General features: G+C 54.1%; 1 protein-coding gene across 1 annotated transcript; it reads left to right on the plus strand.

Annotated features, from left to right (window-relative positions):
* Positions 1-257: 257 nt before the first annotated feature.
* On the plus strand, positions 258-3901 carry Enpp7 (ectonucleotide pyrophosphatase/phosphodiesterase 7). Its single transcript, XM_055592536.1, has 5 exons — positions 258-543; positions 792-937; positions 2190-2816; positions 3294-3513; positions 3690-3901. Exons 1-5 carry the CDS (start codon positions 300-302, stop codon positions 3770-3772), a joined length of 1320 nt encoding a protein of 439 aa, XP_055448511.1. The 5' UTR covers positions 258-299; the 3' UTR covers positions 3773-3901.
* The last annotated feature ends 20363 nt before the right edge of the window (positions 3902-24264 follow it).

The raw sequence follows: 24264 nt of genomic DNA on the forward strand, positions 1-24264 counted from the left end.
CTGAGAGTTGCTGTGGACACTGGAGTGGGAGCGGTTCCAGATGGAAGTCCACCTTCTAGGCTCTGGGCCATGGGCCACCCTCCTCCCTGGGAAGAGCGCTGGGGGATAAAGGGGCAGAGGGAGGGACCAAGGGCCTCCATTAGAGATAGAGGCCATCCCAGCATCACACAACGCTCATGTGCAAAGTCCGGTGACCGCCCATCTCTGGAGATGCCCAGGATAAGAGGCCTGGCTGACCCTGAGACTTTGCTCCACTCCTGGCCTGAGCTGCCCATGCACCTTTCATCTGAGAGCCAACCATGGGACGCCCAGCTGTCCTCCTCACGGTGGCTCTGGCCATCCTCCCCACGTGTGGGACTGGGGCCCCTGTCCAACGGCAGCGTAAGTTACTCCTGGTCTCCTTCGATGGCTTCCGCTGGAACTATGACCAAGATGTGGACACCCCCCACCTGGACACGATGGCTCGAGAAGGAGTGAAAGCTCGGTACATGACTCCTGCCTTCGTCACCATGACTAGCCCCTGCCACTTTACCCTGGTCACTGGTGAGTGCCAGCCTCAGGGTGGGACTTGGGAATGGAAGGAGCCTGAGACACCAGATAGCAAAGGAGAAGCACCCTGGTCAAAGGTGAGAGGTCATCGCTCTGAGAGCCCAGACAATGGTCCTTTAGGAGTCCTCTGCTGGTGGCACCTGGTCAAGGGCTTGCTCCACAGCTGTCCCAAGGGAGCGGCACGCTGTAGGTCTTCCTCGGGCCTGCTCCACACGCGCCCTCCCTTCTGCTTCCCCGCTCAGGCAAATACATCGAGAACCATGGAGTGGTTCACAACATGTTCTATAACACCACCAGCAAGGTGAGGCTGCCCTACCACGCCACACTCGGCATCCAGAGGTGGTGGGACAACGGCAGTGTGCCCATCTGGATCACAGCCCAGAGGCAGGTAGGAGGGCCCGCCCGGGAAACTGAGGCCATGCAGAGGGAGAGCCACAGCAGGCACAGGCCTCCTGGCCGCCTGGTATAGAAGGCTGCTCAGCAAGCTGCTGAGGAGGGGCGCCGTGCAGGCAGCCATCGGGGCTCAGCTGTGGTCTGAGGGTGTCTCCCGGACGCCCTCTGCTCTGAAAGGGAGACCAGGGCTGAGGCTGTAGCAGGCTTAGCAGACTGCTTGCCTGGCATGCGTGAAACTTGGGGTTCCAGTCTCAGCCCCACAGGGAGCCGGGGGTGGTGGCTCACATCTGCAACCCAGCACTTGGGAAGTGGAGGCAGGAAGATCAGGAGTTCAAGGTCATTCATGGCTACATCTGAGGCCATCCTGGGATATGCAAGAATCTATCAAGAAAGGGAGAAGGGAAGAAGGAACGGAAGGAACGAAGGAGGGAAACAAGAAGGAGGGGAGGAGAGAAGGAGGGAGGAGGGAGGCAGGCAATGCCCTCAGGCCCTTTGGCACTACAGAGGAGGCTCACGCTCACACAGGATAGCTGACTGACTCAGGAAGGAAATACAGAGAAAAGGCTGGCTTTATCTGTTTCCAGCTCCACCACTGGGCAGCTGGACAGCAAAGGGCCAAAGAGTAGACAGAAGGTGGGGTGCAATGCTGAGACTAGGGGTCGCCCCAATTTGCATTGCCCTAGGGGATTTTTCAGGTGAGGCTTCTACTCTAAAGGAGGATTTGCAGGCGGCAGACACAACCTCAGCCCATGCCGCATCCCCACTGCCAACTGAGTGGCCGCCTTCCGTCGTCATGGGCCGCTCAGTCTTCCAGCCCTAGAGCCAGAAAAGGAGTGAGAACTCGGGCTCCCCTGATGATCCACCCACAGGAGAAAATGGGGGACAGGAAGCATGGGCTCATTAAACAAGGGGTGGGAAGGACAGACAGAATGGGCGATGAGGATGTGTGGGAAAATGGATGAGCAGGCTGATGGGATGAGGCAGACAGAGAAGGCGACAGTGAAGGGGGACAGAGGACAGCTGAGCCCCAAGGCAAGGATGCAGAGGGGTGTAGCATCTGCTGTCTCAGTGCTGGAAGGTGCTGGGTGTTTGTCCTCGAGATGAACTGGTCCTGCCCCCTGATCTGTGACGTAAGATCGCTTCAGTGCCGAGAGAGGACGAGGGGCACAGAGAGAGAAGTGGGCAGGCTTGGCTGAGGGGCAGGACATGGTGGGGGATTCCGGCGCTCAGCCCAGCTCGTTCCGCAGGGCTTAAAAACCGGCTCCTTCTTCTACCCCGGTGGGAACGTCACCTACCAGGGAGAGGCCGTGACCATGAGCTGGAAGGAAGGCATCTTGCACAATTACAAGGATGAGAAGGAGTGGCGGGAAAACGTGGACACGGTGATGAAGTGGTTCACGGAGGAGGACTTGGCCCTGGTCACGCTCTACTTCGGGGAACCAGACTCCACGGGCCACAGGTTCGGCCCCGAGTCCCAGGAGAGGAGGGACATGGTGAAACAGGTGGACAGGACTGTGGGCTACCTCCGGGACAGCATCCGGCGCCACCAGCTCACGGACAGCCTCGACCTGATCGTGACGTCGGACCACGGCATGACGACAGTCCACAAGAAGGCCAGTGACCTCGTGGAGTTCCACAGGTTCCCCAACTTCACCTTCCAGGACATCGAGTTCGAGCTCTTGGACTACGGGCCCAATGGGATGCTGATCCCCAAGGAAGGGAAGCTGGAGAAGGTGTATGCAGTCCTCAAGGACGCCCACCCCAGGCTGCACGTGTTCAAGAAGGAGGACTTCCCGAAGAGCTTGCACTACGCCGCTCACCCCAGGATCACGTCCCTGCTCATGTACAGTGACCTGGGCTACGTCATCCATGGGGTCAGTGGGCTGCTGCTGCGCGGGGGTGGCACCCTGGTTCCACCCAGCCCCCCAGGGACACATTCAGCACTGTGCAACAGGAGTGTGTGTATGTGTGTGTGTGTGTGTGTGTGTGTGTCTGTGCGTGTGCTAAAGTGTCGGAAGCCCAGGCTCAAGGGGAAAAGGATAGGAAATAGAGTCCACACCAGAGAATCCCAGGAGAAGTAACAGCTCTGGGCAGGCACCGGGAGCCATCATATCAAGCTGACAGCTCTACCCATAGGTTCTCCATGTGGTCCGCAGTTACTCACTGGCACTCCATCTTTGGGGTCTCAGAATTAATAAGAGTCCAGGAGCCACCTCGCCAAGCATTGCAACTTTTCCTAAGGTCATCGCCAGCACGGGTGCCAACGCATGCAGGGAAACACTGAGAGGGAGGCCCTGGGGGCACTGTGGCCCCATCAATGACCCAGCACCCTCGCCCCTCCCTCGCTGCAGAGGGTGAGCGTCCAGTTCAACAACGGTGAACACGGCTTCGACAACCGAGACATGGACATGAAGACCATCTTCCGGGCTGTGGGCCCCAGCTTCAAGGCGGGCTTGGAGGTGGAGCCCTTTGAGAGTGTCCACGTGTACGAGCTCATGTGCCAGCTGCTGGGCATTGTGCCTGAGCCCAACGATGGGCACCCGGCCACCCTGCGACCCATGCTCCGGTCAGGTGAGGCAGGAACACGCCTTCCGTGGAGCCCGTGAGCTGCCACGCCCGCTGCCGGGCCACTGCACGTACCCCGGGGAGGCGGGCTATGGAGAGAGAAGCCCAGGGGCTCACGGGGACAGCCGGGGCCACCTGTGGAGCTGAGGTGCAGCCCTCTCACCGACCTCTGTCTCTCCTAGGGTCTGCTCCCCACCTCGGCAGAGGGACCCCCTTGACGATGGCGTTCCTGGGGATCCTAATGGTTCTGGCCAAGGTCACGTAACACTAGGCCACTCAGCCAGTTCAGCGAGTGTGACAATCCAGGCCCGGCTGCGGTTCTGGGGTGGAGGCTCCAGCCACATGCATGGGGTCCTGGGCTCATCCTCAGAATCAGAAAAAAAAGAAAAAGAAAATGTGGTCCTAGTTCTGGTGTTTGTAACTTAGGGGCACACGAAGTGAGCTTGCTCACCCAGCCCACGCCCATGACCATGGAGAGGGCTGCAGAGAGGACAGCCTCGGGCAGGGGCAGCTTAGGGTCACTGGACCTGAAAGAAGCCTGGGAGGTGTGCCAGGAGGAGAGGCTGAGATAGCTGTACCCAGCACAAGGTGGGCGGGATTCTAAAAGTGAAAGAAACCAGTGGAGAGGCTGTGAGCAGCTGCCTGTGTGCAAAGGAGGTGCTTTGTGCAGCTGGGCCCCCGGGGAGCCACCGTGGTGGAGTGGGCTCTCCCGGAGGCAGAAGCACAAACCTAACGAGGAGGTCAGCTCAGTCCAGGCCCAGCGGGACACTCAGCAGGCCAGGGTAGCTCAGTGAAAGGCTGAGGGCACCTCCAGGGGCTGAGCATTCGGGGCGGGGGGGGGGGGAGGGCCCTGGGGGGGCCCCGGGGGGGGGGGGGGGGGGGGCAGGGCCCTGGGAGCGCCCAGGACAGGGAGGCCTGAGGCTCAGGCCCCATGGTGGGCAGAGGCGCCCTCAGTGCAAAGACGCCGGGAGGACTGGGCCCGGGGCATTTGGGTCTGCGTCCGTCCCCGCGCCTGAGAAGCCTGAGCCACAGCAGGGCAACTCTTTGTACCCTGAAGCCTTACACACCCAGCGCTTGGCTTGGGCTGGCAGTTCACACGTACACATGTCAGACGCAGGGGCCAGACTAGAGCCTCTTGCCAGAGGACAGGAACAGGGAGATGAAGACCAGCCTCCCACTGGAAGGCACAGACGGCACGGAGATGGGAGGGGGGTGGGGAGCGCTACATCTCAGAGGGACCCAAGATCCTCCCCCTGACTCCCTCTTCGAGGTACAGATGCTGAAGCCAGAGCCCCAGCTGGCTAGCGACGGAGCTAAGTCTGCACGCTGGCATTCCAAACCTGCTTCCGGAGGTTCCGGGCCCCACGCAAACAGAGAGGCGACACCATTGCACAGTGCCGGAGTGTGCAGAACACACTCAGTCTTGTTCTTCCGCCAGCTATGGGTGGGCACCACAAACATCCAGGCAAGGGGCTGCAGCTCCTCTAACATGACGTCTGTGCACTCCAGAGCCAGGCCTGGGAAAGGGCCCCTTCCCACTCACCCTCCGGCAGGACGCGCTCTAGACCAGCCTGTGAACACCACAATACAACACTCAAGACCCATGGAATAAGTTGCCAAGAACACACACAGAGAAACAAACCTCATGTTTTGATTATGTTTAGGACTTTGGCTTGAGCAGCTCCATGGCTCTCCTGGGGCGCATGTAGCTCCTGGGGCCACAGGCCGGACACACTTAGTCTAGCACCCCCAAAACAGCTTGCATGCATTTGCCTGTGTCCCCCATGATCACAGGGAGGCTGGCTCTCTGACTCCTTCCCAGCTGGCTCCCCTCTGACCTCATCCCCATCTCCCCTGTGCCAAAACATGATGCCTGTTTTTCCAAGAAGTCTCTAGAAGCTATCTCTTGGCTGCAAGCTGCTGGACTCTGGACTGACAGGAACAGGCCCAGCCTCTCAGCTTACCAAAGCTCCCCTCCACCCACCCAATCTGCCTCATGGTGTTCGCTCACACGAGGCTATCATAGGGCTAGCACTAAGAGCAGCTGCCCAAGTTTGCCACCCTAACCCAGTGCCAGCCTATGCTCAATCCTCTCACTCCCACTGAGCCTTCCCCTGAAAACAGCTCTGTCCCCTGTGGCCACACGGGGCATATTAGAGCCAGGCAAAGATGGGCCTGGGCAGGGCTGAGCCTGGCATGGCAGGGTGCCTGAGCAGGGCATCTACAGCCTTGGGTTTCTGATATCTGCCACAAGAGGGCGCTGTCTGGCAAAGCACCCTGGAAACAGGATCCAAGTCCCTCTGCTGATACCCAGACTTTGAGACAGTTGCAAGAGCCAGTAAGGAAAGAGGGACCCAAAGGGGTGTGTCACAGATAACTAAGTCCTAAAGACGGTGGCCACACACGGCTGGGGCGGTTCATTCTCGCTGCGGGCCAGGCCCCTTTGGCCGGCCGGCGGATCCTGGCACAGGAGTGGGCTTTGCACTCAAAGAGGAAAATGAATGAGGAGGCCCTTTGTGAGTAGGCGGACAGGGAGTTAGTGTTGTCCACGGGCCACAGGGCTGAGCAAAACACACAAGGTGGAAAGCGCAAACACAAGTCAGGGTGACTGGCCCTGTGCAGGGCTGGGTGGCCAGGGCCTGGCACAGGGGACTATTCACCCTCCGCTTCAAGGGCTGTGCTTGAGCAGCGTGGCTTTCAGCAGTCAGGCTCGCCCAGGCCTGGCTTCCTGTGCACACTGACTCCTGTATATGAGTGCAAGGATGGACCCCCACCTTGCAGGGAAGGCAGCCCCACACGGGCAGGGCCTGTTGCGGAGAGGCCGTGACGGCCAAGCCCAGCTCCCTCCAGAATGACCCCCTCTGTGACTATGCCAGATAAGCAACTCGGCTGACAGGTTGGGGGGGGGGAAGCTGTCCCCCTCCCTGATCCTCTGCTTCTGCCCTCGGCTTTAACTTTTGCACTGGGGGCCCAGCCCCACCTTCCATCCAAAAATCCCTGCCTAGACGCCTGGAACTGGAGTGCTGACCAGCCCAGGAATCACGTAGGCTCACGACCCCACATCAAAGAGGTTGCCGGAGAAGACTAGCCCACAGCCACTTCCACACAAGCGCGCTCGCGTGCGCACACGCACACACACCAGCTCTGATGCTATGGCCGCCCCGACTGGATGGAGATCAGGCCCAGATGACATCCCCAGTTCTTACTCCAGGTGCTGGGTGACCTGAAGGTTCCTCCTGAGCAGCTGCGCATCCCCTGTGGGGAACAGGGCTGAGGGACAGATGGACTCACCCAGAACACTGCCAACTCCCTTGCCAACAGTCACTGGCTCCTTGGTCCTGGGAAAGTTGCCATTTTCCTCTGGGCCTCATCCATAAAATCAGGGTCGTAACCCACCAAGCCAGCCCAGGCCTGTAATTCTAGCCCTCAGGAGGCTGAGGCAGGAGGATGGTAAATTTGAAACCAACCTGGTCTGCATGAGCAAGAGCCTGTCTCAAACAAACAAGCCTCAAGGTGGTCACGGTGATTAGTGAGAACTCACAAACACGATTCCTAAGAGACAGGGCGAAAGGTGCCAAAAACCGAGAAAGCCCACCCCAACCTCCATCAAGCTTGTTCCCCAAGCAGAGCTTCTGGCTGGCACTCACGCCTGAGCCAAGCGGCTTCCCTGCATGGGGCAGGGGTCCCGGCTCCACCCGGCACACCGCCACACCCGGGTGGCACTTCGAAGATGGCTCACTGGGGAACCTGCCCCCAAACCTGAGCTTAACAGCTGACCCCCATGGTGGAAGGAGACTCAGCTGCTAGGAAGCTGCTTCCGACCTCCACATGCGTGCTGAAGCAATTTGGAGCACACGTGACACTCATATATGCATGCACACAAACACACACGCTCAGTAAATATGTAATCTAAAGATTGAAGCGAGCCGGGCTCAGCGGCGCACGCCTAGAATCCCAGCACTCCGGAGGCAGAGGCAGCGGGATCTCTGGGAGTTTGAGGCCAGCCTGGTCTACCAAGTGAGTCCAGGACAGCCAAGGCTACACAGAGAAACTCTGTCTTGAAAAAATAAGTACACAGATAGATAGATAGATAGATAGATAGATAGATAGATAGATAGATAGATAGACAGATTGATAAATAAATAAAAGTGAAAGGCAGACAGGAATGGTGGTGCACACCTTTAATCCCAGAACTTGGGAATCACAGGCAGACAGATCTCTGAATTCAAGGCCAGCCTACTCTACAGGCTGAGTTCCAGGACAGCCAGGGCTACACAGAGAAACCCTGACTCAAAAAATAAAAATAAGGTGGACGACATTTGATGCTAACTCTCTGGCTTCCATATGAGTGTGCACACACAGCAAATGCAGGAACACACACACACACACACACACACACACGATTGATTGATTGATTGATTGGTGACTGATTGAAGATTGATTGACTGAGACAGGGTCTCACTTTGTAGCCTGGCTGTCCTGGAATTCACAGAGAGCTACCTGCCTCTGCTTCCCAAGTGCTAGGATTAAAAGTCTACATTTTAATTATTACTTAGTTATTGCTAAGACTGGCAATAAATACATTTAAGTAGGAAAAAAGGGGGGGTGAGTTAAACTAAGATTTTGACTACATAACAGCGCAGACAGGCACGTGGCAGGCCCGGAGGACCCCTGCCTCCTCCATCTGGGAGGCCACTGCAGGGAGCTCGGCAGGGAGGCACTTGGGCCCCCAGGGCCAGCATCCAAACGCACCCCCCGGCTCCCACAGAGATGCCCAGTTTCCCGGGGATAGCCTGGCTGCCTTGGACTGCCTATCCTGTCCCAGCTCAGACCCTGCGCAAACTCCGCGGAAATAAAGCCATGTCCCCGCATCCCGCAGCTACAGGGACATGGCTGGGCAATGATCATAACGTGCCACCCTTTCCCCGGCCTCTGCCAACCGGAAGCAGCCTATGAAACATCCCGGGACCCACTTGGGTGGTCCGTGTTGGGACACAGAAAGCCCCCTTTGTCAAGAGGCCCCGCCCCTCCAGAGGTGGTTCCGTCAAGCCGGCTGCCGCCAGGAGGTGGCGCTCCTGGGCTCCTCAACGCCAGGAAAAGCCTTTCCCGGGCAGCTTGTGCAGTGGGAGAGAGCAGCCTCAGTGCTACAGCTCTGATTGCTCACACTCAGCCTCCAGAATGTCGGCAGGGTGACCCCACCCACCCACCCAGGACGCTGAGGCCCAGGCCTCGTTCAGAATCCCCTCAGGGAAATACCCTGCTTTCCCACACTCAGCATCCAGGATGCCCGGATCAGTAGGTCTGAGATTTGAGCAAATGCCAGACAGACACACTGCACTTTTGAGAGCTCACACACGCCTTTGAAACCAAGTGTGTGTGGTCCTGGGAGTCTGTGTGTCCAGGTGCTTCTCGCTCTGGAATGAATGGATGAATGAATGGATGGATGAATGGATGGTGATGAAATTAGTCTCACCCGACTTCCCCACAATGAATGAGATGCAGACAGGCATCTCTGAGTTGGAGCCCGGTGGGACGTGGCCAGCCCTCCCTAGACGTGCTGCTGAGGTAGAGTTGGGTCCTTGCACAAACCGGTAAGCAAGAAGCTTAGAATCACCCTGTCGGCCTCCGTTTCTTGTTCCGAAGGGCCAGTAGGAGGGTCTGCAGGTTCCTAATCCAGACGTTCATCTCATAATGAGGTACAGAGCTCCTTGAGCATGGCCAACGGACAGGCTCATGGTCGGCAAGGGGGCGTCAGATGCACTGCAATCCCCACACACGTGCACAAGCCTGCCCAAAGAGTAGCATTGGCTCTTAGCACCGGGCTTGCAACTGATTCCCAGGGCGCGCCTCGGGCACCCTGTTCATCCCCGTGCTGGGGATGCCGTTCCCATCCCCCACGTTGCCGGTCTGGATGCCCAGCCCCCTCCCCACACCTGGTCGGCGGCAGCCACTCTAGGTGGCAGCGAGTTGGAGGAGCATCTGTTGCCATGGTAACCCACGGCCTGTTCCTCGTGCCTGGGGCTGGACCACTGCATTCGAAGTGAGCCCAGAGCTGGAGCGAGGTTCGGAAGCGGATGCGATGCGGGAAACCCCCCACACACTGCACGGCTCCCACCGTCGCACACAGCTCCCTATCCCGTGCACACACCGGGCACGGAAATACATACGAGGCACGCTAGATACTGACACCCAGCACAGACGATCTCACACGCTGGACACAACACATGCCAGCCAGGAACGCCGGTCACCACACACTCCCAGGCAGAGGGCAAGCAGGGTCTTGATGTCCCAGAATGCACTCTGGGAACATCTCCCGGGTCTGATGGGGCTGGTAGACCCTGATGTGGAGGAGTGCACACGTGGGTCTGAGCCTGTGGGGCAGGCACGTGCCCTGGTGTCCAGTTTGACCGCCCTACCTGCTGCGCTTGAACAGGAGTCACCTCTGCCACCTGGATACGATGGTTAGAGCCTGACCCTGCCAGACTGGACTGTTGGTGTGGTCGCCACAGGTGACCTGCTCCTCACCCACCGCACTGACACCAGAAAGTGTCGCCCACTCTCCTAACTCCTCTCTATTGCCAGCACAGGCAGCATTGTAACCCCATTGGCCATGGGGGTGACAAACTCGGAAGCTGCTGTGAGGACATCAGCAGAGCTCAGGAGAGACAACACACCTTCCCTTCTGACTCCCAGCGGCCCTGCCCAGCTCCCTCACCCACCCCCATGAGACAGGAGGACAGGAAAGCCAGAGGAACCTGATACCCCAGCTAGCAGAGGGGTGGAGAACACTACCCTGACTTCAAGACTGGGGTCCACAGAGAGCCGTAGTGTGGGTGTTCTCAGCCATGGCCACCTATGGCTCTTGACCTCACTCTAAAAAGATGCTCTAAGTGTCCATCTGAGGACCTCCCTGTCCACACGTGAGCTGAGGTGACGCTGCTTCCTCAACGCCTACCCTATACACTGGGTGGCTCTGACTGGTCTCCCTCTAGGGGCAAGATTCTCCCAGGACAAAAGAAATCTTTAAAAATCAGAGCCCCAGGTGCTTTCTCAAAAAATTGGGAATGGTGCTACCTCAAGACCCAGCTATACTGCTCCTGGGCATATACCCAAAAGATGCCCCACCATTCAACAAGGGCATTTGCTCAACTATGTTCGCAGCAGCTTTATTCATAATAGCCAGAATCTGAAAACAGCCTAGATGTCCCTCAACTGAAGAATGGATACGGAAATCGTGGAGCACTACTCAGCTATTACAAACAAGGAAATCATGAAAATTGCAGGCAAATGGATGGAACTAGAAAAGATCATCCTGAGTGAGGTAATCCAGAAACAGAAAGACACACATGGTATATACTCACTTATAAGTGGAAATTAGCAGTACAATATAGAATAGCCATCTACAGACCTAAAGAAGCTAAGGACCCTAGGGAGGATGCTTAAATCTCATTCAGAATGACAAACAGGATAGACACCAGAAGCACTGGAAGAGAGGGAACAGAAAGGGAGCCTATTACAGAGGGTTCTCTGAAAGGCTCTACCCAACAGGAGACCGAAGCAGATGCTGAGACTCACAGCCAAATTTTGGGCAAAGCTCAGAAAGTCTTATGGAAGAAGGGGGAATAGAAGGACTTGGCGGGGACAGGAGCTCCACAAGGAGACCAACAAAGCTAAAAAAAAATCTGAGCCCATGTGGTCCTGTAGAGACTGATGCATCAACCAAGAACCATGCATAGAGAGGGCCTAGAACCCCTGCTCAGATGTAGCTCATAGGCAGCTCAGTCTCCATGTGGGTCCCAGGTAAGGGAAGCAGGAGCTGCCTCTTCATGAACTTGGTTGCCTGCTCTTTGATCACTTGCCTCTGGTGACTCGGCCATTCCAGGCCACAGAGGAAGAGGATGCAGGCAGCTCTGATGAGACTTGGTAAGTTATGGGCAGATGGCAGAGGAGGAATACTCCCTCTTTCAATGGACTAGGGGAAGAGGATAGGAGGAAGAGGGAGAGAAGGAGGGTGGGAATGGGAGGAGTTGAGGAGGGGACTTCCATCGAAATATGTAATGAATAAATTGTAAAAAAAAAATTAAATTAAAATTAAAAAAAATCACAGTGGATGGGCTGGGAGGAGAGGAGGGAGGGACACCCTTGGGATGTAAAGTAAATAAAATGAAATAACAAAAAATTAAAAACTAAAATCACAGCCAGTCCTCTTCTAAGAGATGCAATCAATTTTCACGTGTGCTTGTCCTATGTCCGAACTGTAAGGCACTTCTCCAGGTTCCGACAGCTAATGACTTCATCAATCACTGAGTGGAAAATGGGTTTTTAACCACCGAGCGCTATCGGTCACAGGAAGTGATGCTATTTAATTTTAGATTATGTACTGCTCTCCTTGTAGGCTTATGCTCGGACGATCGGTGAGCTACTCTCAAATATTAAAAAACAGCTTTATTAATGAAGTTCTGTGAAGTCAGGGGTGGTGACATACAGCTGTCATCACAGAAGGTGGCAGGGAGAGGACAGACAATCGGTTCAGTGTCACCCTCCCATACACAGTGAGTGCAAGGCCAGTCTGTGATAAACTGAGGCAGCCTTCAGAGAACAAGCAGGCTCTGAGGAAGAAATTAGACAGTGGCCCCAGGTGGGAGGGTAAAGAACCACAAGGGCCGGGTGGGGACATGCTGGAGAGACGCCTCAAATGGCAAAGAGCACCCGCTGTTCTTGCAGAGGACCGGGGCTGGCTCCCAGGTCCCGCACAGCAGCTCACAGCCATCTGGAACTCCACTTCCCAGCACAGAAAAACAAGCGAGTAAGTTCCAGGCGTGGTGGTGCACACCTTTAATCCCAGCACTTAGGAGGCTGAGGCAGGAGGATCTCTAGGTTTGAGGCCAGGCTGGTCTACCAGAACAGCGAAAACTCAACAAGCAATGAAAAGAATGAATGGAAAGCACAAAGGGCACTTGCCCCTGAGCTGGAGGCTGTGGAGTCGCAGACAGACATTACAGGCTCTTCCTTCCACACAATTCGAAAGATGCCCAGAGCAAGGTGGAAGAAGCTAGAGCCTCTGGATGGAAAGAGCGCTGGCAAAGAAGGAGCTGGACTTCCAGAGAACCGGAGCACCAATCTCAGAAGAGCGGAGCTTGGTAGAAGAGAAACACCATGAGAGAACCTGTGGGGCCTCTCTCCATCTCCACGTGACTAGATCTGGAATAAACTGAGAGTCTCCTGACTTCTGGGCATGTCTGTGAGGGTGTTTAAATGAGAGCGGAAGGCCCACCCTGAGTGCAGGTGGTGCCATACTGTGGGCGGGAGCCTTGACCTGAATAAAAAAGGAGAAGGTGAGCTGAGTGCAGCATCGATCTCTCTCTCTCTGCTTCCTGCCTGAGGTTGCCATGTGACCCACTGTCTCATGCCCCTGCCGCCACAGCTTTCCCACCACAAGAGACTGGGCCCTTAACTTCCTTAAGTTGCCTTTGTCAGGTATTTTGGTCAGCAGTGAGAAAAACAACTGAGTCAGTTAGCAACAGAAGCAACGGAGAGGCAAGACCTGGCAGAGAATGGGTGAAAGAGCTGGACACAGTCTTCCGAGACTCCCCAAAGGACGCAGCCCGGTGCTCGATCGAAACAAGGAGCGTTAGCCTTTCTCCTAGAACTTAAGGCAAAGCAGACCACACTGTCTTCACACTGGGGCAGCTATTTTCAAGTTGGGTACGGGCTAGTGCCGGCGAGGAACGGACATCAGGCCAGTGTGGTGACTCACGTCTGTAACCCCAACATTCGGGAGGCTGGGTGGGGGAACAAAACTCGATTCCTGTTGAGCTGCACAGTTGTTTCAAGGCCAGCCTGGGCTACATGTTAAGACACCGTCTCGATCCCTCCCCACCAGGAGGAGGAGCAAGAAGAGAAGGAAAACAAGCATTCTCACCCAACATTGATGATTGTGGGCAAAAAACTTCTAGAAGGGCCATTTGACTTTGTTCACCCAAGCGGTAAGTCCTCCACCTGGCAGCTCTCACCTGACTCTATGTATCCTTTACCCACAAAGTTTCACATCTTGAGTCTGGACCCATTGTGGGCATGTCCACAGCACCTCCCGCCGCCCACCAGCAGCCCAGGAGGGCCGCGCCTCTGCGCTGAGGTGAGCTCACCTGGCGTGTGCAGGGCCTTGGGCTCCATCCTCAATGCCCACGGGAAAAGCGAGTGTGCTGTGGTGCTGGAAAACGAATTAGCGGGTCTCAAATCGAAGGATAAGAGAAAGGAGCAGTAAATAGGAGGCGGCAGAGGATCCAGGCCACGGTGAGCGCACACACGAGATCTCTGGGGCCCACAGAGAATTCTGAGTCTTTATCTGGATGAAGGCACAAGAAAATCACACAAGAAGACAGGCTGCACCACCCCTTCATGATCTCAGGTCTAAGCTCTATTCACTTTGACAAGATATTTCTACCAAGGACAAATGTTGCTTTTTGTATACGTTGAAAACACAGTATCTTTTTTTTTTAGCGTAACACTGTATCTCCCAGTAATGTCAGAAGCTGCACCCAGAAGGTCTCAGCAGCGTGACTACCTCAAGATCAGCTCAACAAGATTCAGATGTGCCAAAGTGGACAGGGAAAGCCCATGAGGCCTCAGCCCTGCCCCAAGAACTACAGGCACCAAAGGAATGCTGGGAGTACGAGAAACAGGCTTCACCAGAGAACACCACAGCAATTGGTTATCCAATACCAAGGGGTCAGCCCCGAAAACATACACACACATGGCATTAACAGACTGAGCATGTTCTATTTAGGAGTGTGTGTGTGTGTGTGTGTGTGTGTGTATGTATACACACATATATACGTGTAATAATTTTTAAACAACTGTTTACCAATGTAAACAATTAATTTTTTAAAGGCTATACATTGTAAAGCAGCAAAGAGAGGAGTAATGGGAGGGCTTAGAGGGAGGAAAAGGAAGGGGGAAATTACGTCATTAAAATATAATCTTAAAAATAAAAGAAAAACATTTAGATTTTTAAAGACGCTGGAGAGGTGGCTCAGTCCCGGCTGGTCCTGCAGAGACCCAGGGTTTGGCTCCCATCACTCACTTGGTGGCTCACAACACCTGCAGCACCGTGCCCAGGAGACCCAATGCTCTTCTGGCCTCCATGGGCACTGAACCCATGCGGTACCCACACATACATGTAAGCAAACACTCACATCTTATTAAATAAGATTAATTGCAAAAGGTCGAGTATAGATTCTAGCATGAGTACACATTACGTATATGTGTGTGGAAAATTCAGCCCATAAAAATGTAGCTAAAAATCTCATGTAAAAGCACTAAGATATAACTGTGATTCTGCCATGTGTGCAAGCGGTGGATGGACCTATCAGTGTGGGTACACGCATGTTCCATACATACGTGTTAGAGCAGATGCATGCACATGCTGTGTGTGTGGGGGGGGCCATGTGTTCCTATACATGTGGGTGCCTGTGGGAACCAGAGGTCAGCATCGGCTGCCTCCATCCTTCTCAGCCTTTGCTGTTTGAAAGAGAGCCTCTGGCCAAGCCTGAAGTCCCTTGACTGAGGTGGGATGCTTGGGCAACGAGCTTCCAGGCCAGCTGTCTCTCCCCCCACCCCGGATGGACAGGCACACCTCACTCTGCCTGGCTGTTCACATGGGTCCTCATGTGTGTGCAAGCATTCTGCCAACTGAGCCACCTCCCCACGGTGACGGGTTTTTACGGTGATTCTGCCTTATGTTTTTTATCTTTACTTTGTTTTAGTTTTTGAAAGAGTCTGGTTCTGTAACCCAGGCTGTCCTTGAACTGGCCATCCTCCTGCCTCAGCCTCCTGAGTGCTGAGATGACAGTCAGACATGGAACTATACTATTTAAGGAAAACACCAGGCCCTGCCCTGATCTGTGACCCGCCCTGTCCCTCAGGCAGCCCTGGGAGGGCTCTACACCCTCTCCCCACCCCCTCCTCTGCAGTGGCTCCCTTCATGGCCCTCAACCACTGGACTCCAAGGCTCCCATCCTCTTTACACATATGTACTTGGAAGCTGTGAGATAACGACAACCATTGCTTGTACTGTCTCAGGCTCAGCAGGAGCTGGCCTCGGCCAGGCTAAGACAGCTCTGTGCAGCACAGCTTTGCCAGCCGGGAAGAGAGCTTCAGGGAGCTCCCCGGGAATTATGCAAATCAGAGGGACTGTCCTCATCCTGGCCATGGTAAAAAGGACAGGAGATCTGGGAGAAGGTGAGGACAAGCTGAGTCTGGACAGATCCACTCCATGACCCTTGGGCTGCAGGGTCACTGTCCAAGGGGCTGGAGGAGCCAAGGTGCCCGGAATACCCACAGGCTGCAGGAAGTCTGATGTGGGCAGGCAACTGTAGAAGGGTCTCCCAGAGTGCCCGCTGTCTTCTGGGTTGGACGGCATGAGCCTCCATCCGGAGGAGAGGCAGACAGACTGATATCAGTTCCCCCAGGACAGCTGCTCTCCCAGCACTCCATCCAGGGCCCTCAGCTGCTGCTGCTGTCGTCCAGATGTTGGTGGTTTCTTCCCCACGTGTAACTGCAGTGTCCCGCCTGCTGCCAGCACGCACAGGGAAGGCCAGACCAGTCTGCGCTTTGTCAACACGGTCTTCAGCTGGGATCCAGTCTCTCCCCATCACTCTACGAAGGCTAGGCAGGGGTAGGTCCTCCCAGCAGGCCCTCAGGCTGTACCAAGGGGCCCTGGGGCTGCTCAGGAGGCCAAGGGTTGTGTCTCTGTCCATTCCCATTCAGTCCTGGACATCCAGCCGACGCGGGCAGCATTCTAAACACTCCACAAGAGGCTGGACACACTCAGAAAGTGGAGAGTGCCCCTGGGACCCAAACTACCCAGAAGCAACCCGGAACTGGAGCCAGAGCCACGGCACTTGACTCTCAGTCGAAAAACACGGGTGGGGCCCGAGAGATGGCTCAGCGGCTAAGAGCACTGGCTGATCTTGCAGAGGACCCAGGTTCAGTTCCCAGCACCCACACCAGACATCACCCAACCGTCTGTAACTCAACCGAAGGACAGTCCTCTTCTGGACTCTATGGGTGTTTGCATTCACATGTGCACATAATTAAAAATAAAACAAATATTTCAAAAGAAGAAAAAAAATGGTAGGGCTGGGGAGACAGTTCAGTAGGTGAAGTACTTGCAACACAGCATGAGGCCCAAAGTTCGAACCCCAGAGCCCATGCTATTCGAGCTTGCTTTCTGTTGCTGGGATGAAATGCTGAGCAAACATAACATGGGGAAGGAAACGGTTTACTTCATCTTACACTTCCATCGCCGTGCTGGCTGATTCTATGTCAACTTGACACAAGTTACAGTTATCTGAGAGGAGGGGGACTCAACTGAGAAGATGCCTCCATAAGACCAGGCGGTAGACAAGCCTGTAGAGCATTTTCTTAATTAGCGATTGATGGGGCGGGCCCTGCTCATTGTGGGCGGGGCCACCCCTGCTGGTGGTCCTGGCTTCTATAAGAAAGCAGGCTGAGCCATGAGAAGCAAGCCAGTAAGCAGCACTGTTCCTCGGCCTCTGCCTCAGCTCCTGCCGCCAGGTGCCCGCCCTGCTTGTGTTCCTGTCCTGACCGCCTTCAGTGATGGGCTACAGTGTGGAAGTGTAAGACAAGTAAGCCCTTTCCCCCCAACTCCATCTTGGCCCTGGTGTTTCGTCACAACCTCAGCTAGGACAGTCACCGAAAGAAGACGAGGCGGGAACTGAAGCAGAGGCCACGGAGGAACACTGCTTACCAGCCTGCTCGGCTTCTCTCCTTATATTGCCCAGGTTCACCTGTCTAGGGAGAGCATGGCCCACAGTGGGCGGCGCCCTCCTATACCAATTAACAATTAAGAAAATGACTCACAGGCATGCCTACAGACCAATCTGATGGAGGCTCCCTCTTCCCAGTCACGTCTAGGTTTGTGTCAAGTTAACCAAAGCCAGCTAGCACACGTGTAAAAAGCTGTCACCCCACACTCAGGAGGTAGAGTTTTATGGGATCGCCATACAAGCTGTCTCGTTAGACTAGCCAGTCGGTGACCTCTGAGTTCATTAAAGGACCCTTCCTCTCTATATACAGTAGCCGTGGGTGCAGAAGGCAATGTCAGCTTCAGGCCTTGTCACACATGCACACACACATGGAGCATGCATACACACACAGACATGTGGACATATATGTGTGCGCATATACACACCCCTGGGCAGGTGTGGTGGCTCAGGCCTTCCCGCCCACGTTTTGACTCTCTGCTTTTCTCATCTAAGGACCCCTGTCCCTGGATTTGGGCTCACGCTCATCCAGGACAACCAACCAAGATTTGCACTTCCATTGCATGGGTAGGAACTCTCTCCAAAGAGGGTCACTTCCTGGGCCCCAGGACTCAGCCCTGACTTTTCTTTTAAGGAAAGCAATCCGATCCACTACCTCAGGAGTCCTTCTGCCCGAGGCACAGGAACAGTGCCCCCCCCCCCCCCGCGCACCCCTCTCCTCCCTCCCATAGTTCAGCTGCTGCCCTGCACACCTGCTCAGTGCCTGAGGCTGAGGCTGAGGGAAGGAACCAGTTCCAACCTCTCCTCACCTCCAGGCAGGGACACCCTGCCACACCAGCCCATGTCAGCGTCCCCCAGCGGGGAAGCAGAGAGAGGAAGTGGCCCTTCCACTGCCCACGGTCTTCACTATTGTCCTGGTTGGCAGAGCTCCTGGCCCGTCTCCTCAGGCCGCCACTCTCAGATGCTTACTTCCGCCCTCATTGTTTTTCTTTACACGTGTTTGTGTTGTGTACACACGTGGAGGTCAGAGCCCAGCTTTTGGGGGTTGGTTGGCTCCTTCCACCATTCAGACTATGAAGGCTGAAGTCTGGTGACCAGGCTGGTTGGGAGCACCTGGAAGGTGTAATTAGGTATGACTGCGTTTCCTTTCTTCCTGTTTGCTTTTCAGGACAGGGTTTCTCTGTGTATCTCTGGCTGTCCTAGAACTCGCTCTGTAGACCAGGCTGGCCTCAAACTCAAAGATCCACCTGCCTCTGCCTCCCGAGTGCTGGGATTAAAGGTGTGCACCACCACGGCCCAGCAAAATTTCTAAACATGGACTTCAGGAAAGTTCATGTATGGCCAGCAGGGAAAGATGCTTGCTGCCAAGCCTGAGAACCTGAGTTCAGTCCCCAGGACCCACATGCTGGAAGGAAAACGCTAACTCTTGCAAGTGGCCCTCTGATAAACAAGCAAACAAATGTGATTTTTTAAAGTTGATTTTAGGGCAAGGGTATATTACTAGGTCAGAGTGGCAGGAAAGCATGTGTGGAGCCCTGGGTTCAATCCCCTGCACATTTTCAAAAGAAAAGCAAAAAGCAAAAAACAGGTATGGTAGCACATGTTTATAATCCCGGCACTCCAGAAGTAAAGGCCGAAAAAAATCAGAAGTCCTCCTTGGGCACCCAGTGAGGCAGAGCTAACTCAGGTTATGTGAACTAAGCTCTCGTGCAACAGCCAGCCTTATTCAGAGCATCAGACAATTGATATACTCTGAGAGTTAGGAAGAGGCACTCAAGTGAAGGGTCTAATCACAAGGACAGGCCACATGTGGCTAAAACATGATTTTCCACAGAGGCGCATTCACAAGGAAGAGGCAATAGTAACGAATGATCCACTGAACTCACTCTTGTCCAATACACCTGGGAGGGACACAAAAGCACATTCTAAAACCAATTCCGTGTTCTCACAAGTGCTCACAATTCCCCTGAACGACTCCATTCGTGGACCATGTTCCAACAGCCATTAATACAGTAATGATAAAAATTTTACGTTAGAAGGCTATTACGTATCTGTAATCAAGTTCCTTCTAGCTGACTTTCTTTCTCTCTTTCTTTTCTTTTCCTTTTTTTATTTTTTCTTGAGACAGGGTCTTACTACATAATCCTGGCTGGCCTAGGAACTGACTATGTAGACCAGGCTAGCCTCAAACTCACAGAGATCCTCCTGCCTCTGCCTCCCAAGCCAAACTTTAGGTGGACAAAGAGCCCAGGTTGGAGGTCTTTTCCCTCCCTCAAAGCTCAGGGAACCCTGCAGAGAAGGAGGAGGAATTGTGAGAGCTGGAGGGACCAAGGAACCAGGAGACGCAGGGAAAGTGCAGCCTGCGGAATCAAGGCAGCAGGACTCATGGGGGCTTGCTGAGCCTGCACAGGTCTGAGACAGGTCCTCTGCTTACATGTTATGGTTGTTGGCTTGATGGTTCTGTGACTCCTGACAGGAGGAGCAGGGGTGTCTCTGAGTCTCTTGTCTATCCTTGGGACCCTCTTCCCCACAGGTTTTCCTTGCCCAGCCTTGATATGAGGGTTTGTGTCTGGTCTTAGTGTTTCTTGCTGTGCCATGTTTGGTTGATGTCCCTGGGCAGCTTGCTTTTTCTGTGGGGAAACAGGGGATCCTGGGGGAGAGGAGGTCCTGGGGGATGGGAGAAGTGGATGGAAGGGAAACTGTGACAGGGATGTATTATATGAGAGAATTAAAAAAAATAATAATAAAGATGTGTCTATCACCATACCTGGCTTCAGCAGCTTTTTAAAAAAGATTTATTTTCTTTTAATATGTATTTACTTTATTGTTGTGAATGTCAGAGGCCATAAGGAGTGTCAGATTCCCCTGGAGGTAGAATTGCAGAGAGTTGTGAGCACATGCTACGAATGCTGGGAACGAAACTGAGTTCCCTGCAACAGGACGGAGAGGAGTTGCAATGGCTTCTGAAACCATTAGCAGCACAGGCGTGTAAGGCGACACCAGTGATGCCAGTCTTCCGTCACAGAACTGCCCCACCTGGACGGCGGCCCTGAGTGTGGAATGGGTCTCTGTGCAGTCAGCACCCATGGAAGATGCTGTAGACGAAGCTTCATCAGTGCGGAGCACCCCGGAAGGACTCAAAACAAGTCACACAGACACAAATGCGAATGTGCTCCAAGGAGACCAGGCCCTTAGCTGTGGTTCTCAACCTGTGGGTCTCGACCCTTCTCACGGGGGTCATGTATCAGATATCCTGCATATCGGATTCATTGATTGGTAACAGTGGCAAAATTACAGTTATGAAGTAGCAATGAAAATAACTTTATGTTTGGGGTCACCACCATGTGAGGGACTGTATTAAAGGGTTGCAGCCTCAGGAAGGTTTGAGAGCCGCTGCCCTACAGAAAAACACAGCTACCAAGAGCCAAGAATTGATTCAAAACATGGTTAATGATCGTGAGGGTAGCAGCTCTCCGGGGTTTCCACAAGGCTTCACTCCTGATAGACCCTTCGCCTGTGAGGCCTCTCTCTAAGGCTCAGCATCCGAGCTTTTACCTAGCAGAGCTCTGAGTTCCTTCCCCAGCAGTAGGGGAAAATTGCTAGCTTTTGTTGTTGTTAATTCTTTGTTTTTCACTTTTAAATTTTTTTCTCTCTCATTACTTAATACATATATATATATATATATATATATATATATATATATATATATATTACCATGGATCCAAGAGAGGTGCTCACACCTTTAATGCCAGCACTCAAAAGGCAGAGGCAGGAGGATCTCTGTGAGTTCAAGGACTCCACACACACATGCACACACATGCACACACATGCACACACATGCACACACATGAAAATAGGCAAAGAAAAAAAAAGACCAGATCTAGACCTTGAGTTGCACTGACTTTGCTCATCTGAATGGCACTCACACCTCATCCAGGTGCAGGGGTCCTGTCCCTCCCTGAGTAAGTCCCTGTGGACACACATAGCTCGATCGCCCCGATGACGGCCCTCCTTGCCTGAGAGGTCCTCCCGGGTGGAGGTCCCTGACAAGTGAGTGGTTCCAAGGGTCTGGAATCCCCTCAGAAAACGACTTTCCGGAAGCCCTAAAGCCACCTGCACCCCACCCAGACTGTGTGGGCGTCCACTAACCCCTACCAGGGCCCTTTAAGCTGAGTTTTAATTCACTGGGGACCGGAGGCCTTAGGATCACAAGCACGCCGTCTTGGAATGAAACCACCCCATGTTGACCTACAAACCACAGGTTTTTGCTGGCCTGGCTTGGGCTCTCAGCTCTGTGCCAAGTGTGGGGAATTAAGGTGACGTCAGCATCCCCTGCCCGGAAGATTCGAGCCCCAATTGGATGGATTTTAAACCAAGAAAAATTGAAGAATAACATACAAATTAAATTAAATAAATCAAAACACTTTGGAGATTTTTTTTCATGCTGGAAAAGGTCTGAGGCTAATAGCCCAGCCAGAAGAGGGGCTGTGTGCACCGGGGCAAAGCCACAATTTAGGCGACCCTTCTCCGGGAGGGGGATCAGCCAGCAATCCAGGTCATGCTGCAGCAACAAAAATACTCAGGTCTTATGATTGGAATTTTGAAACTGAGTTGGGTGGAGGCAGTGCACACCTTTAGTCCCAGTACTGGGGAGGCAGAGGCAGGCGGATCTCTGTGAGTTCGAGGCCAGCCTGTTCTCCAGAGTGAGTTCCAGAAACAGCCAGGGCTGCACAGAGAAACCCTGCCTCGATAACCAGTACAAAAAGTTTTCGGGTGAGGCAAAACGAGGTCCAGCGAATGTCCTTACCTACCCACTGCTGGTCCACACTGTCCCCGGTAGTTGGGACTCAGGGTCTCAGCACATACTCATGACGGTAAGTCTGGCCCTCAGCATCTTTTTGGGTTTGCTACAGAACAAGGACTGCTCATGCTTCAGCAAGACAGCAGTGGGCGATGGGAAAGGGAAGGGGAACCCGTCGGCACGCCAAGGAGGCTTTGCGCAGCGACATCACCACCCAGAGCTCTCAGCCTCCAGCCCCTGCCCCAGCCCCTACATCCTCACTTCCACCCCACCCCTCCAGGACCCCAGTCAGTGGTCTGTGCTCCAGAACACAGCCTCCCGGAGAGGATGACAGCTGGCCCTAGTGTCCCATCTCAGTGGTAGAAAAAAGACTGAGACAGTTGTCCTCTGCTACATACTAAGCTCCAGGCTAGCCTGAGCACCACGAGACCTCAGCAAAACATACTGAAGTTTGATCCCCAGTATAATAAGGTTGAGAAGGTTTGAAGCCCCATAACAAACAGGGCAGGGGGTCTGCTCAGTAGTTAGTGCACTTGCTGTTCTTGCAGAGGACCTGGGTTCAATTCCTGGCAATTCACAACCCTCTGTCACTCCAGTTCCAGGGGACACGACACACTTCTGGCCACTGAGAGCACACACGCACATAGTACACACACATACATGCAGACAAAACAGCCACACTCATAAATACAAGTATGTTTTAAAGGGGTGCTAGCACAGGTGGACTGAGGAGCATGAAAGCGTGCCGGGGTACCATCTCATAGAAATGAGTGCTACCTCGCAGATGCCCTCTGGACCAGACCTCCTTGCCCCCTCACTCCTCAGCCTGCCGCTGGGAGCACGCTGGCACACCATTCCACTGCACAGACGTCCACACACGTCTACAGAGCCTCACCAACATGGGAGCCTCCAAGAAGCCACGGTGGCCAAAGGATGCAGTCTGAACTGGTCTAAGGCCCAAAACCCCTGACCCCTACAACAGCCCCACTCACCCGGAAGCCGATTGTGAGTTTTTGTTACATTGTAAACAGTTTATCTTAGTTGTGATCATGTGTGTGACAGGGGGCGTGTACGCACTTGTGTGCAGGTATCCAAGGAGTGAGAAGAGTTGGAGTTGCAGGCAGCTGTAAGCCGCCCAGTGTGGGTGCTGGGAACCGAACTTGGGTCTTCTACAAGAGCAGCAAGCCTTAGCTGCTAAACCATCTCTCCAGCCCCTGTATTTCTTTATTTACTCGGGAGGGATTTGCGGGTGGGTTTTGGTGTGAATGTATGCACACACACAGACACGCATACACGCATACACACACATATGGGCACCTACTGGCTGGTGCACTTGTGGAGGTCAGAAGATAACTTGGAGGAGGGAATTCCTCCCGCCTTGTGAGTCCCACGGAAGGGAGCAGAGTCGTGAGACGTGGCAAGTACTCGGACATGCTGCACTATCTCGCCAGCCCTGGCTATGCATTTGTATTTTCTGTCTTCTGTTGTTTAAGACTGAAGTCACATGGAGCCCGGTGAGGCTACGCAGGCTGAAGGTGCTGGGACCACGGAGAGCATCCATAAGCACACGGTACGGGAAAGAATGAAGATGCTTTGCCCAACATTTCTATAATAGCACGAAACCAGAATCCGGGATTAACCCGAGGCCCACCCCATGTGACAGCGGCCTCCTATAGAAACCTGCCACCAATCTCCATTTCCCACCTCTGCAGCTGTGTGCCTCCACCCCTCCCTGACCCCAGGACTTAGGGTGTTTCCCACCTGGGCAGATTTTTAAAGAGTACTGAGATGGACTAGGTGGCCTGGGGCAGGCTCTAGGGGAGAGAAGCAGGAGACAGGCTGAGAGCAAGCCACACATAACTTGTATAGAGTGTGTTGCATCGGCATTGGGCAGACAAATGAAGGCTACACCGAGGGTCACAGGGACTCACTAGAAGCAGGTTTGGATTCCTTTTGCTCATCTCCAAATTGGATGCTTGGACAGACATCCGAAACAGTATCCGAAAACAGTATCCTAAACAGTGAGAGCAGCAGGCTGTCCCCAGAGAGCGCAGGGTGAGGTGTGGTGGTGGGTGTCAATTCTGTGCCGAGGGCCTGAAGGGTGTGAACCTGGGCAGGCGTCCCAGCTGTGGTTATTCTGACTGACATGTAAACGCCGTGTATGGAGCG

Source organism: Psammomys obesus, unplaced genomic scaffold (assembly GCF_907164565.1).
Source record: "Psammomys obesus unplaced genomic scaffold, mPsaObe1.curated_primary_1811, whole genome shotgun sequence".
In the NCBI taxonomy this organism is placed as follows: domain Eukaryota; kingdom Metazoa; phylum Chordata; class Mammalia; order Rodentia; family Muridae; genus Psammomys; species Psammomys obesus.

Coding starts and splice junctions, on each gene's coding strand:
- Enpp7 (XM_055592536.1), top strand. CDS start 300: ATGGGACGCCCAGCTGTCCTCCTCACGGTGGCTCTGGCCATCCTCCCC. Junction 544..791: donor CCACTTTACCCTGGTCACTG/GTGAGTGCCAGC, acceptor TTCCCCGCTCAG/GCAAATACATCGAGAACCAT. Junction 938..2,189: donor GGATCACAGCCCAGAGGCAG/GTAGGAGGGCCC, acceptor CTCGTTCCGCAG/GGCTTAAAAACCGGCTCCTT.